The sequence below is a fragment of the Camelina sativa genome, chromosome 17 (genome assembly GCF_030686135.1).
Source record: "Camelina sativa cultivar CO46 ecotype springtype chromosome 17, ASM3068613v1".
Taxonomy (NCBI): Eukaryota; Viridiplantae; Streptophyta; class Magnoliopsida; order Brassicales; family Brassicaceae; genus Camelina; species Camelina sativa.
The window spans coordinates 12,156,673-12,170,296 of record NC_141896.1 but is presented as its reverse complement, the minus strand read 5'-3'; the positions used below and the strand labels follow the sequence as shown (position 1 = coordinate 12,170,296).

At 38.5% G+C, this 13,624-nt stretch overlaps 1 protein-coding gene, 2 long non-coding RNA genes, 3 other non-coding genes and 3 pseudogenes across 7 annotated transcripts; 5 read left to right on the top strand and 4 right to left on the bottom strand.

Moving 5' to 3' along the window:
* Window positions 1–382: 382 nt before the first annotated feature.
* LOC147923580 (auxin-responsive protein SAUR67 pseudogene) lies at window positions 383–1,027 on the bottom strand (annotated as a pseudogene). Its single transcript, XR_015586298.1, has one exon. The product of XR_015586298.1 is annotated as an auxin-responsive protein SAUR67 pseudogene (transcript).
* A 1,253-nt stretch (window positions 1,028–2,280) lies between these two features.
* Window positions 2,281–3,929, bottom strand: LOC147923579 (uncharacterized). The gene is given in 4 exon segments (XM_087494243.1): window positions 2,281–2,676; window positions 2,777–2,946; window positions 2,949–3,096; window positions 3,268–3,929. Coding segments are annotated over 4 exon segments (822 nt in total). The 5' UTR covers window positions 3,544–3,929; the 3' UTR covers window positions 2,281–2,448.
* A 6-nt stretch (window positions 3,930–3,935) lies between these two features.
* Window positions 3,936–12,864, top strand: LOC147923572 (uncharacterized). The gene is made up of 3 exons (XR_015586165.1): window positions 3,936–4,088; window positions 4,188–4,278; window positions 12,038–12,864. It is a non-coding gene; the product is annotated as an uncharacterized LOC147923572 (long non-coding RNA).
* On the bottom strand, window positions 8,149–9,308 carry LOC147923578 (uncharacterized). The gene is made up of 3 exons (XR_015585929.1): window positions 9,005–9,308; window positions 8,720–8,906; window positions 8,149–8,608 (listed from the first exon to the last, which is right to left on the bottom strand). It is a non-coding gene; the product is annotated as an uncharacterized LOC147923578 (long non-coding RNA).
* LOC147923577 (auxin-responsive protein SAUR61 pseudogene) lies at window positions 9,922–10,458 on the bottom strand (annotated as a pseudogene).
* Window positions 11,293–11,382, top strand: LOC147923576 (small nucleolar RNA U31b). Its single transcript, XR_015588009.1, has one exon. It is a non-coding gene; the product is annotated as a small nucleolar RNA U31b (small nucleolar RNA).
* LOC147923575 (small nucleolar RNA U31b) lies at window positions 11,587–11,682 on the top strand (annotated as a pseudogene).
* LOC147923574 (small nucleolar RNA snoR4a) lies at window positions 11,724–11,810 on the top strand. The gene has a single exon (XR_015588016.1). It is a non-coding gene; the product is annotated as a small nucleolar RNA snoR4a (small nucleolar RNA).
* Window positions 12,554–12,642, top strand: LOC147923573 (small nucleolar RNA snoR4a). Its single transcript, XR_015588023.1, has one exon. It is a non-coding gene; the product is annotated as a small nucleolar RNA snoR4a (small nucleolar RNA).
* Window positions 12,865–13,624: the final 760 nt, after the last annotated feature.

Genomic DNA, 13,624 nt, shown 5'->3' with positions numbered 1-13,624 from the left:
GATCAATGTTTTTGCCGGTTCAGAGATGTTGAAAACAGGGGAGGATTCAACAGAGGTAGAGGAGGTGTCGGATGCCATTGCAGAAAAGAAAAAGAGAGATTGCAGGAAAGAGAGAAATAGAAAAGAGATCGAGAGAGAGGAATTTAGGTTTTCAGATCAGTGCTCTGATACCATGTAGAGAATTGGGAAAAGATGTTTGTATTATTCACATGACCAACATATTTATACAAGAGGTTGTGCTTATCACATTCTTAAGATAAGGCTACAACTTATATGATAAGGAGTACAAAGATTGAAGCATATCATATCTATACTAATAAAAGATTCACAGCAGAACAGTTCGGAGTAAGCTGTCACAACATGTGATGTTGAAGTTATCTCATTTTTCTTAGTTTATAACGAAAGTAGATTTTAATGACTGTCTGAAAGAGAGACAAATACAATGGCTTGTATTTCTAAAATTAGCTGTCTGATCTAATACATTAGAATCTTTACAAACACAGAAATTGCTACAGTATAATTCTCTAAAATACAAGCAATTGTTCTTGTTGTTGAAAAGAGCATGGTAAGGAACATCTAGCACTAGAGATTGACATTAACAGAGCCTTTTCCGTATCTCCATCCATTCGTCGTTTGATCAATTTGATTAGATACTTTAAGAAAACCGCATCGAACGGCAACGTGATTGGTCCACTGGTAGAGAGGCCAAACTCTTCTTCAGAGATCTTCAAGAGTTCTTGAAAAACAGAGTTGCTAAGGTAACTTATTGGGAAAACAAAGCGTGCTTTATCTGCAGTGTAAGCCACAAAACAGCCCTTCTCTACAGCAGTTGAGTTGCTAGTAGTATTTGCTCTCTGAAATGAGATTCTTTTCCTGCTTAAGGCTGCTCTCTGTTGCCATTTCTTTGCCATCTTCAAAAGCTTCTTTGCGTTCATCATCATTTTCAAGACAAAGTGTGTTTCCTAAAAGATCGGAAAGGAAAAGAAATCTGTGAGTTGTTGTGCTGTGTGCTGTATAACTCTTTGAATGCAAGTTATGGTTGATGAAGAATCCAATAGGCTTGCTAGGCTATATATAAAGGAGAAACTTTAGGAGTTTAGATAGATTAGAGAAACCAAACAGACAGAACACATGCTTCTGTCTTTGTTTTATGTGATCATAAGGGGTCACAAAGTTGGTAACCAATACTCTACTAACCAGCTCGTGGATTAGAATTTCTGTTGATAAGACATAACCATGTGAGTGTGAGTATAAATCTTATACAAAAACATTTAGAAACAGTGACATGTGCAATGAGTGAATGAAAGATACAGAATTTGTAGGCCTTTTGATGTTTTCAACGAAATTAAAACCACCTAAACCTGCAATTTTCAATAGATTCGTAGGTTCCTTTCAGGGGACTAGTGTTCAGATATGTAGAGAATAATTAGGAAAACTAAAACGTCTGAAACCAATATTAATGCACACACGTCTAGAGAAGTTGAACTTGCAGAAACTTCACTGGTAAAGGTACTGTCTGAAAAGATTTTTAGATTGAAAGTTTCAAGTTTATTCCTGTAGATTTCTAAGCTTCTTGACCTTTTTCCATAAGAAAAAGTGTCTTGATAGATGTTGTAGAGACTGTCATAAATTTTGTTCATCAACTTAATCTTTTGAACTATATTAGTAGTGTTTGTTATTCTTGTGGTTGCAGAGAACATTGTAAAGATCATCTACCACTAGATATTGGCATTGTAAGAGCCTTTTCTATGTCTCTATTCAATATTCTCAATCAATTTGATGATATAGCAAAACCAAATTTAGAGGCAAGGTGATTGGTCCACCAACTCTTCCTTATAGGTGTTTAAGAGCTCTTGGAAAAACAGAGTTGCTCTCGGAAAAGCAAAGCGTTCTTTATCTCTATAGCAATTAAGCTGCGAGCAGTAGTACTAGTATATGATCTTTGGAATGTAACTAGAGAATCTGAATAGCTTTTCTTGGACTTCAATGGGTTTTACATTGGTATTTTGGATGAATGGTACTGTAATATCAAAGTCTCAACAGGTTGTTATTGGAGCATCTGGAGTTGCTCCTGTTTGTATCAGAATCTTTATGTAATTTTATAGTAACTTCCATCTAAAACAACACAGAGCACACAAACCTGTACGATAATCTTTTCTATTGATGAATTGAAAAGAAGAATGCAAGACATTTTCGCAAAATTTGTCATATTTATGCAAAAAGATAGACTTCACATGTTCAAAATTACGCCTTGCTGCGAGAACAATCACACAAATTAAACAAAACACTGTACTCCGACACAATTATACTTCTTCTTCTTTTGGTATATATGTTTGTCTCTGTCTTAAATAATCACATACTTGTTAAGCTTTGACGGCTCTGATTAATACTCTCAGCGGATCCACCATGCTTTGTTATCAGAGAAACTTGCAGGCAGGGAGGGAGTGCTCAAAGCTTTTGCCTCTGCTGCTTTTTTCTCCTTGAATCTTCTTCTTCATCACTCCATGACGTTTTGTTATTTTCCAAGACAGAGTTGGTTTCACCATTGTAGTCGCTTCTTGACCACAAACTGAACATGTTCAAGCAGTCAAGTTCATCTCGCATGAATGTGTAGCCAAGCTGTTCCAGTTCTTTATAATAGTTCAGATGATGGTCAAAGAAAACTGTTGCTACCATCTGACAAAGACACACAGAAACAACATAATATTAGAACCTGAAAACAAATCAACTTGGTGCACAAGAAATATAAAAAAAAATTGAGATCTTGTTTACTTACTTGATTTAGAGCTAAGCGAGCAGCTATCCTCTGCCTTGCAATGTGTTCTCTTCGATGATCGATGTGCCTCTTCTCATGAATTTTATGTTGTGCCTTTGCGATCAAGTTTTTCAAATCAATCCTCCCATCATCAGGCTTCGCCGTAATTCCGGTTTAGTAGTAACCTTTGGTGTAATTGCTCTCGCATCCACCGGTTTAGCAACCTTTGGTGTAATTGCTCTCGCATCGACCGGTTTAGTGACTTTTGGGAGTGTCTCTTGCTTTGACTCGGACTCTGTTTTGTGAAGAAGACTCGGTGTCAACTTCCTAATAGATTTCGCCTGAAGAAGAAGATTTCAGAAAAAGTAAAAAACGTAAGCAAATTAATTAACAAATAAAAATCAATCTAATTAACAAAAACAAAACACATCAGTCAGTCAAGCTTTTTTACCCTAAATTTAGAAAACAAAACAACTGTCGAAACTAGGGTTTGACCTAGACGAGTGAGATACCTTAGTAGATGAGTCGACTTCGTCGGTCTTCTTTTGTCTCTTCACCGATGGAGTTCCTTCGTCGGAAAGTTGTTGACGTTTCTTCGGAGCGGCTACAACGTCGCACTTTTCCTTGCCATATCTCCCCGATCGAGTCAGAATTCGTGGGTCATCTGGCTTAGGGTTTATAGGTAGCGACGATGAGATATCGAGTAAATTGAATCTGACACCTTTGCTTTTAAATCTCTCTTCTTTTGGAAATAAATTGAAAGCAGTCGAGGACGTAGCAATCTCCATTGTTGGCTAACGCACAGAGTAAAGGGAAAAAAATAAACGAAGGCGATGGAATTTGAAGATGATGAGACGAAAGATAAGGAAATAATCTGACACAAAATCTAAAAGAGAGAGAGAGTAGAGAGAGAAGCAAATTTGTGGAGTCTTTGGGACCAAGTTACCTCTATAACCAGGTTTTATATAGTCTTTCTCACTCCTTACCTCTGCTGCTTCGTTCTCTAATATGAGAAAAAGTGGGCCTAATGGGCCTTGTCCGAGTTTTTTCACAAGCTTTAGCTGTTTGCCATCAAGTAAACGATGTCGTTTTATGTGCGAACTAATTAAAAAAAAAAAAAAAAAAAAAAAGTCTTTCATCTGTCCTCGAGTCTTCTTCTTATTATGTATAGCTGCTACATGTCGGTGACCGACGACGCGGGGTTAAGTGAATAAATAAACAAACGAACGTTGTTGCAAAGTTAATTAATTTTTGGTGTGAAATCAGAAATCAGATCCCACTTTCTGGTAATTTAACACCGTCCGTAACTGTGGAGAGTGGAGAGCAACTAATAGTAAGAATTGCTCACTCACCACTTGCTCTTGAGTTATATATATATACATAAACTTGTGGGATCATCATTGTATCTTACTCTCGTTCTTTCTTCTACTAGATCCGGATCTGGAACTTTCTTTACTCTGTCTCTCTCTCTGTTCACAAAGTTTCAATCTTTCGGAGATCTGAGCCAACCCTTTTCTTCTCTGGTTAGTTCTTTAAGTCTCTCTCTCTCTCTCTCTCTCTCTCTCTCCTCTCTCTCTCTCTCTCTCTCTCTCTCTCTCTCTCTCTCTCTCTGTTTCTCTTACTCTCGTTCTTCGGAGCGTCATACGTGTGTCGTCGTGTGGCTTAGCGTTTGTAGGTAGCAACGAGACATCAAGTAAATTGAACCTCACACCTCTGCTTTTGACTCTCTGTTGTTTCGGAAATAATTGCAAAGGGCATGTTGTAGCAATCTCCATTGATGATGACACGAATCAAATATGGAAAGTTTCTGAAAACAAACCCTAAGCTAAAAGATGATTTATATATAAGCAATAACGGAGACTTTGGGACCAAGTTATCTTTCTGCAGGCCCGGCCCATATTATATTTATGTTATAGGCTACAATTTTTAAGCTACTCTTTTTATTTTATATTATAAGATTTATTTTTGTTGAGCCTTTTCTTAATAAAATTTTAATTTAACAAATTTTTAATGCTTCTCTCTCTTCCTCTGTCTTCTCCGAGAATCCATCTTGGCTCCGGCAACGGCCAGCTTTGTCAGTGGTGTTGGTCGGCTTTCTTCTAGCGCCGTTGGCTCCCTTAGCAACGTCGGCTAGCTTTTCAGTCTTTTGGCTCGGACATGCGTCGGTTTTCTATAGGACGATGGTTCGGCTTTGTTTCTCTTGCGGTTTCGGCCAGCTTTACTCCCAACATAATTGGTGATGCCTTTTCTTTTTCTCTGATGTGCTTCGTGAGCTCGGTTGAAGGAAGGTGAAGAAGGCAGAGATCCTGGTGTGGTGATTAGGTCTTGGTGGTTAGGGTTTCAGTTGAAGGGTGGTGTTAAAATACTTCGCCTTACCCAAATCTTTCATGTGAAAACACTTTCCCAAATATTCCTTAAACCGTTTAAGCATATGGGAATGATTACCACAAACTAATAAATCATCAACATATATGAGAACCCGAAGCTCTACCTCACCCTTGGAATACGTAAACAGAGAATAATCTTCATAAGACTGAACAAAACCAAATCTTGTCAAAGCAGAGGTAAGCTTTGCAAACCAGCACCTAGGAGCCTGCTTAAGTCCATACAAAGACTTACGGAGACGACACACTTTATTTGGAGCAGAGTGACGAAAACCAACTGGTAACTTCATATACACTTCCTCTTCCAAATCACCATGTAAAAACGCATTATGAACATCCATCTGATGAGCTTCCCAATTCCTGGCAGAAACAATGCGTAGTAAACTTCGTATGGTGGTCATTTTAACGACCAGAGCAAATGTCTCATTATAATCCTCCCCTTCGACTTGACGGTTGCCACAAGCAACTAAACGAGCTTTATACCATTCGAGCGAGCCATCAGAATGATACTTTATCTTGAAAACCCATTTGTTATCAATGGCCACTTTGCCAGGAGGCAAATCAACGACATCCCAAGTATGGTTTTCTTCCATCGCATTGATCTCTGTACCACACGCGTTAGTCCAACGAGGATCTTGCATGGCCTGTTTAAACGATGTCGGTTCAACTCCACTAACGACAGCCGCTAGAAATGCACGATGAGACGGAGAAAAATTTTCATCAGATATGTAATTTGTGAGAGGATAGGGAGTGTGTGTACCTTGAACCGTTGACGAAGAAACTGAAGAGAAGTCGGGAGAAACGTGATGGGTGTCTTCAACATTGCAACGTGCGGAGTAAGTCACATAATCTTTTAATTTAACAGATGGTAACTTTTGACGCTTTCCCTGTCCCAACTCAACGTTAGACTGACCGCTAGCACTATCAACAACGGGATTTAGGACAGTAGGTGTAGCAACTGTTTCAGCGGAAGTAGGCACAACATGATCTTGTGAAGTAGGCAAACCACCCGACTCACGTTCTTCGGACCGATCAGAAGACGACGCGGGACTCCCCCTTTCCTCATGCGTGGGTTCTAAATGAACCAGCCAGTCATCATCAATCGTCGCACTGGGAGAGGAAACAGGCTGGTCGTGCAAAGTAGACTTGGTGAGAAATGGAAATTCATTCTCTTGGAAAATAACATCACGAGAGACGGAAAACTTTGCAGTCTCAAGATCGTACACCTTCCACCCTTTCTTCCCGAAGGGGTAACCCACAAAAATGCAATGACGACTTCTTTCTCCAAATTTGTCTTTATCTCGAGAACGTTTATGAGTATAACAGGAAGACCCAAACACCTTAATATGATCATAAACGGGTTTCTTCCCATGAAGGAGTTCATACGGAGTGCGATCTTGAAGAACCTTTGTTGGCGTCCTATTTATTAAGTATGTAGCCATCAAAACTGCTTCTCCCCAAAACGACACCGGAAGACCAGCCTGAAACAAAAGTGACCGAGCAACATTCAAGATGTGCCGATGTTTCCTTTCAACGCGACCATTTTGTTGTGGGGTATCTACACACGATGTTTGATGAATAATTCCTTTGCTTTGGAAAAACGAGGCAAGACACATGAACTCTGTTCCGTTATCACTCCGAACCATCCGAACCGGCTTATCAAACTGTCGCTCGGTATAAGCACAAAAATTCTGTAAAACTTGACGAACTTCAGATTTCTCTAATAGAAGGTGTGTCCACACCGCTCTAGAAAAATCGTCTACAATAGTCAAAAAATAAACAGCTCCAGACGAAGCAGAAACACGATAAGGACCCCAAACGTCAACATGAATAAGTGAAAAACAATCCATTGCTTTATTTGAACTATCATAAAAAACTTCTCTTGTTTGCTTAGCCCTAAAACACACGTCACATGGACTAGGACTAGCTGAGTTTGAAACATCAAAACCAATAGGTAAAGTAGAAAGAACTGAAAAAGCAGGATGTCCAAGCCGACGATGCCACAAAGTTGAGTCGCACTGCACTCCAACCTTATTAACCCGCACAGCTGCAACATCTTGAAGAAGATAAACCCCATCACGTTCTACCCCGGCTCCAATCAGAGTCTTCGAGAAACGGTCCTGCACAACACATAACGTATCAGTAAACAATGCCACACCACCAGTCTGCTTAAGCAGCTTTGAAACAGAGATAAGAGAACAATTTAAATCTGGCACATATAAAACATTGGCGAGAGTGAGATGATCTGAAACACGAAACTCTCCCATGTTTTCAGATACAGTTTTACTTCCATCCGCAAATCCCACAGAGCAAGACGGTATGGATGTCACGTTGACTAACAACTTAAGATTTCCGGTCATATGATGAGAAGCTCCAGTATCTAAAATCAAATCCTCATGAATCTTACCAGAAAGCTTATCTATGTGATTACTTGTTTTCTCTGAAGCCATCTTACTGATTGCTTGCCATTGTTCAGGTGTGAAATTAGGGAAGGATGAGGCGTGGGGACTTGTAGCATGAGCAACTGTTGCATAACCACGAACACGAGGAGAGATTGAGGTGCGCAACCAACCGATAATCATCGAGTTCACACTGGTCCAAGACTCCAACTCCGAACCAACTGCTGTAGGTTTCTTAATGGATCCATCAATAAACCCAGTTTTTCTCTTAGCACGAAGAGCATTAAACATCTTGGTGGCCCACTCCGAGTAATTATCTCCACTCAACACAACAGAGGAGATCATGGAACCGGGGTTATCAGACGAAGACAATGCATAAGGCGAGACCGTGTTAGAGTCTGAAACCTTAGTCATGATAGCTTTTTCTTCACCCATCAAAAATATTGATCAACCGATCAAAGTGACAAACGGAAAAAAAAAAAAAAAAAAGGAACAAAACGAACGGAGAACAAGAAGAGAGAAAACAGAGAGACAAGAAACAAAACAGAGAGACAAAAGATCTTTCAAGCTTTTTGCTCTGATACCATGTTAAAACTAGAATCGGCCAAAAAATATAATGTTTGTGTTATTGATCTCCAACCTTTACATCATGTATTTATACAAAGAGAACTAGAATATCTAAACTTGGGGACCAAGATATACTAATATGTAAATCTTCCTAAACCTTATCTAGAGAATATTAGACAATATACAATATACATATCCCAATAGGTGGAAGCGAGCTGGCTAGGATCGGCAGTTTCGTTCTTGGCGGTGGTTTTGACCTAGATTCTTGAGGGTTTATTGCCGATTCTGTTTCGAATTGGATTCTTGAGGCGTTGGTCATGGGCGAGGATTTTGGAACTCTGTTTCAACCTTGGTTGATGTTCTTGTTCTCAATTCTCGAGTTCCCCTCTGTATGGGTTGGTGATTAGATTTCTTTGTCTCAGAATCGCTTTTTTCGGATCATGTTGGTTGCTTCTTCCTCTGATTGCTAGGCTTTCACTCTGTTGTCTGTCGTTTTCGGATCTCTGTGGTTGATGTCAAGTAGGCTTATGTTTGGGGAGCAACATTTGTGGGCAAATAGATCGGAAAGCGAAAGTGATTTCTTAAATGAGATTCTTTGTAGAGGTTGAGCTTACTTTAGTAGAAGACTCTGATGTCTGAAATGAGAGATTCTTTCTCTGTTGAGAGCTGCTCTACGTTGCCATCTTGGCCATCTTGATTAGCATATTTTGTGGGCAAAGTGATTTGTAAGTTGTATTTTAGAAACTCTTTAAAATGCAAGTTATGGTTGATCAAGAGTCCAATAGGTTTGTGTTAAGAGTTCTGCAAAAACAATATAAAGAGAGTAATTAATTGTGTATGTTTTGTATTTCAGTGTAATCTAACTGCAACCATATTCACAAATACTATAAAATACAAACAGTTGCTGACTCCGTTCTTGTAGTTGCAAAGCGCGTTGTGAAGAACATGTAGCACTAGAGATTGATGTTAACAGAGCCTTTTCAGTATCTCCATCGATTCTTCCTTGTATCAGTTTGATGAGATACTCTATGAAAACTGAATCGAACGGCACGGTGATTGGTCCACCGGTTGTGAGGCCAAACTCTTCTTCAGAGATGTTCAAGAGCTCTTGAAAAACAGAGTTGCTTATGTTTCTATATAGAAGGAGAAACTAATAGATAGGCTTTGTAGCAAGCTCCTGAGTAACCTAACTAGACACACCACATGCTTATGTCTGTACTCTATGTGATCAATAAGGGTCTCCCAAGTTGGTAATCAGTTATGTCTCGAAATTAACTTGTGGACTATACAATTTTATGGTGAGAAGACATGATCATGTGGGTATGAATCCTATATATATGGACATTAATATGATAAGGTTTAGGTACTGAGACGTTATATTAACAAGAGAAGCCAAAAATACCAAACTCTATATAGCTTTATTTGTTAAGATAAGGGTCCCAGGTTGGTTCCATCAGCTAAATCAAAAATGTGAGTCCCAACTTTTTTAGATTTCTTGTACTTATCAACAGGACAACAAATCTGATTAGAATTAATGATCAGATAGAGAGATACAAATGAGAGCCATGTAGGTCCTTTGATTTTCTTTCCAAGAAAAAATAGATAGTGAATCAAGTATTCCTGCTGCAATTTCACATTTCCTTAGGTTAAGCTTAGACCTTATACAAACTTCTCATGTCTTGTAGTACTTCTAGTTTATGACTTCAAGATTTAGAGCAAAACAGTTTTGGGTAAACTGTCAACAAGTGATATCAACGTTATCTCACTTTACAGTAAAAGTTGATTTTGATGAGACAGTGTAAAAGAGAGGAAGAAATAGATTAAACTGTTTGTATTTCTAAAATAATCTGTCTAATCTGATATAAGTGGAATCTTTACAAATACAGAAACAGCTACACTCTAATTCTCTAAAATACAGGCAATTGTTCTTGTTGTTGAAAAGAGCATGGTAAAGAGCATCGAGCACTAGAGAATGACATTAACAGAGCCTTTTCTGTATCTCCATCCATTCTTCGTTGGATCAATTTGATGAGATACTCCAAGAAATCCTAATCGAATGGCAAGGTGATTGGTCCACCGGTGGAGAGACCAAACTCTTCTTCAGATATCTTCAAGAGCTCTTGGAAAACAGAGTTGCTCAGGTAACTTATTGGAAACGCAAAGCGGATTTTATCGGATGTGTAAACCACAAAACAGCCTTTCTCTGCAGCGGTTGATCTGCTAGTTGTAATAGAAGTTGATCTCTGAAATGAGATTCTTTTCCTGCTTAAAGCTGTTCTCTGTTGCCATTTCTCTGCCATCTTCAAGAGCTTCTTTGCGTTCATCATTATTTTCAGGGAAGAGTTTTTTTTTGTTTTGTTTTCAGATTGGAAAGTAAAAGAGACTTGTAAGATGTGTTGTAGAACTCTTTGAATGCAAGTTTTGGTTGATGAAGAATCGAATAGGCTTGTTTGATTATATATATAAAGGAGAAGATAAGATTAAGAGTAACCATACTAGACAGAATAACATGCCTCTGTCTTTGTTGTATGTGATCATAAGGGGTCCCGTCCCAAAAAGTTAGTAACCAATCTTGTCTCCTCACCAAAATTATGGATTAGAAACCTCTCCTGAAAAGATATGACCATGTGGATGTGGGTACGTACGAGTCGTATACAATAATAGTATCACAAATTCAATCAAAACACAAAGACATGTGTTAGTGAATGAAAGATGTAGAACTTTGTAGGTCCTTTGATGTCTGCAGGAAGTTTCAGTGGTTTATGACATTGTTACATTCTTTTGTAAATGAGTGAAGCCAAAAAATATTAAACCCGCTCACGCTCTCAGAGAAGCTAAAATTAAACCTTGAGAAAATTTGGAATACCGGTTTTAATTAAGGTAAACCAAAAGAAACCGAAAGCCCTATTTAGCTACTTCTTGAAATCAAACTGCTGTCTCTATATATAACGCAGTCGCTGACACCCTCTCCCTCATAGCTTAAAAACACAGAGAGAGAGAGAGAGAGAGAGACTCAACTTGGAATCATGTCTTTGTTTGTGTTTAGGGGCTCTTGTGTCAATCTTATTGTATTTCTTCTTCTTCTTGATAAACCCTAAACCCTGGTTACTCTATGTTGTTGTGTTGGTGTGGTGAATTAGGTGTTGTTTGTGTCTATAGTGTTTCTTCGTTTAGCTCAGATTTGAGGGAAAGTGATGATAATGAATTGTCGCCCCAGTCTTAATTTGCATCCATTGCCATGGTTGTAGCATGATGATTGACTATTTTGGTCTGATTCTCTCACACAGTCACACTCTGTTTTTTTTTAATTAGGTGTTGTTCGTGTCTAAATGTTACTTCGTTAGCTCGGATTCGTTTATCTTCATAGGATGTTCTAGTTGCTGTGGTTGGTTAGTGAATTAGGTGTTGTTCGTGTCTATATGTTTCTTCGTTAGCTCAGATTAGTTTTGGTGTTTCTTTTGTTTTAAGCTCAGATTTGAGGGAAAGTGATGATATGAAAATGTCGCCCCAGTCTTAATCTGCATCCATTACGATGGAATGTAACATGGTGATTGACTTTTTTTTTTTTGTCTGATTCTCTCAAAACACTTTCGTTTTATCTTAATCTTTTCTGCAATGGGATATGATGAAATGGCATTAATGTTTTGTGACACCCAGTCTGATCTGCTTCGGCGGAGTGATTGATTTGCCATTATTCTCTGATCCTAAAAGTCTTTGTGTTTTCAATTTTGTGAATTTGATCCAAAGTTTTGATCTTTGAAGGGAGGAATGAGGGGAAGAGTATAGGCCCGGCCCATAGTATATTTAAGTGAAAGAGTATAGGCTACAATTTTGAAGCTACTCTTTTTTATTTTATTTTATAAGATTTATTTTATGTTGAGCCTTTTCTTAATAAAATTTTAATTTAATTTAATAAAAATGTTGTCTTCAAGGTTACGCATGGGAGTTCTTCGGAGTCCAAGGGGAAGCTTAAGATCAAGGTTCCATGGTTTGATAATTCGGCTTTGATTGAGTGTTATGTTAAGACCTTAATTGGTAGAGGCATGAATCCAGTGATGCAGGATATGATGGCACTGTTGTTTGTACTGCCGCGGATCTGGAAGATTGAGGAGGAGAGGGTGGTTGGTTGGGGCTGATTTGGGAGAGGTAGAGGAGGTTGATATTGATAATGGTCGGGTTAAGGTTTTGCTTGATGGTTTCAATTCAAGTCCTTTGGTCTTTGATGCCTCAGTAGAGTTTCCATAGTAAAGAGGAGACGACGGTGACTCTGCGGTATGAGCGGTTGTATGGATATTGTTGAAGGTGTCACAGTCTTTGTCTTGATGTTTTCCGGTGTCCACTCTTTGGCGACAAAGGGAAGCAAAAGATGGAAGATGTGTCGGGTCCTCGGCCAGAGGATAAGGATAAGCTTCAGAGCTATAAGGGGGCAATGGTTAATGGAGTAACCATTATATGATGAAAAATGGCATTAATGTTTTGTGACACCCAGTCTGATCTGCTTTTGCAGAGTGATTGCTTTGCCTTTATTCTCTGATCCTAAAAGTCTTTGCGTTTCAATTTTGTGAATTTTATAACTAAAGTTTTGATTTTTGTCTTTGTGTTTTGTATTGTTTGGTGATGATTTGCCTATGGTATCTGATGTCCAAAGTTGATTAAAAAAATGTGTTTGGACATTTCGTTTTTCTTAGGCAGAAAGTGTAATCAGGCTTTGTGACACTGTTAGCTTCTTTATAACCATAAGCTATCTGACTTGGTTCTCTTGGTGTTGAAGTTGCTTCCGTGGTGATAATCTTTGGAACCATCTCTCTGTCGTTTTTATATGATACCTTGTGGAGATGCCGACTTAGCATATTGATCCGTGTTTTATTGACAAGTTCATGTCAGAGAAAGTGAAGAGCATTGAAGGTATTTACTACTGGAATATCAAAGTCGCAACAAGTGTTTATTAGACTATTTGGAGTTTGCTCTTGTTTGTATCAATAACTTGTATGGTTTCATTTCTGCTGATATTAAAAGAATAATGACAAGAGTTTACTTCCACTCTTTTGTTTTGACCTGAAATATAAACGTGACAATGAAGTTTGAATAAGACGATGTACACATTCTCGTTCGGGTGATGCTTTTGTGTTCTCTTTGAAAGACCTTACTCTGTAGTGTTCCAAAGGATCCGACACATTAGTGTCTCTTCTCCATGCCACGCTTCAACACAATTGTCTCCTTTCCCTTGCCTTTCAATATCTCTTATCACCTATTGTCTTTTTTCCCTTGCCTCATTTTGGGTTAGAAGCATTGAGCCATGGCATACATGTCGAAGTAAAAGCCATCCCAAAATGATCAAAGCAAGTGTGCTAAAGGAGCTTTGAGGATCCATAATAAGTGATGCATAATGTATGGAGGCTAAGGCTGTAAAAACAAAATCCTGGTTTGGATGTATAAAGTCTTTATCTAGGATCATTGGTTCTATAATTTTAACATACAAATGAATATCTAAACAGCAAGTTCAACAAATCAATGGCAAG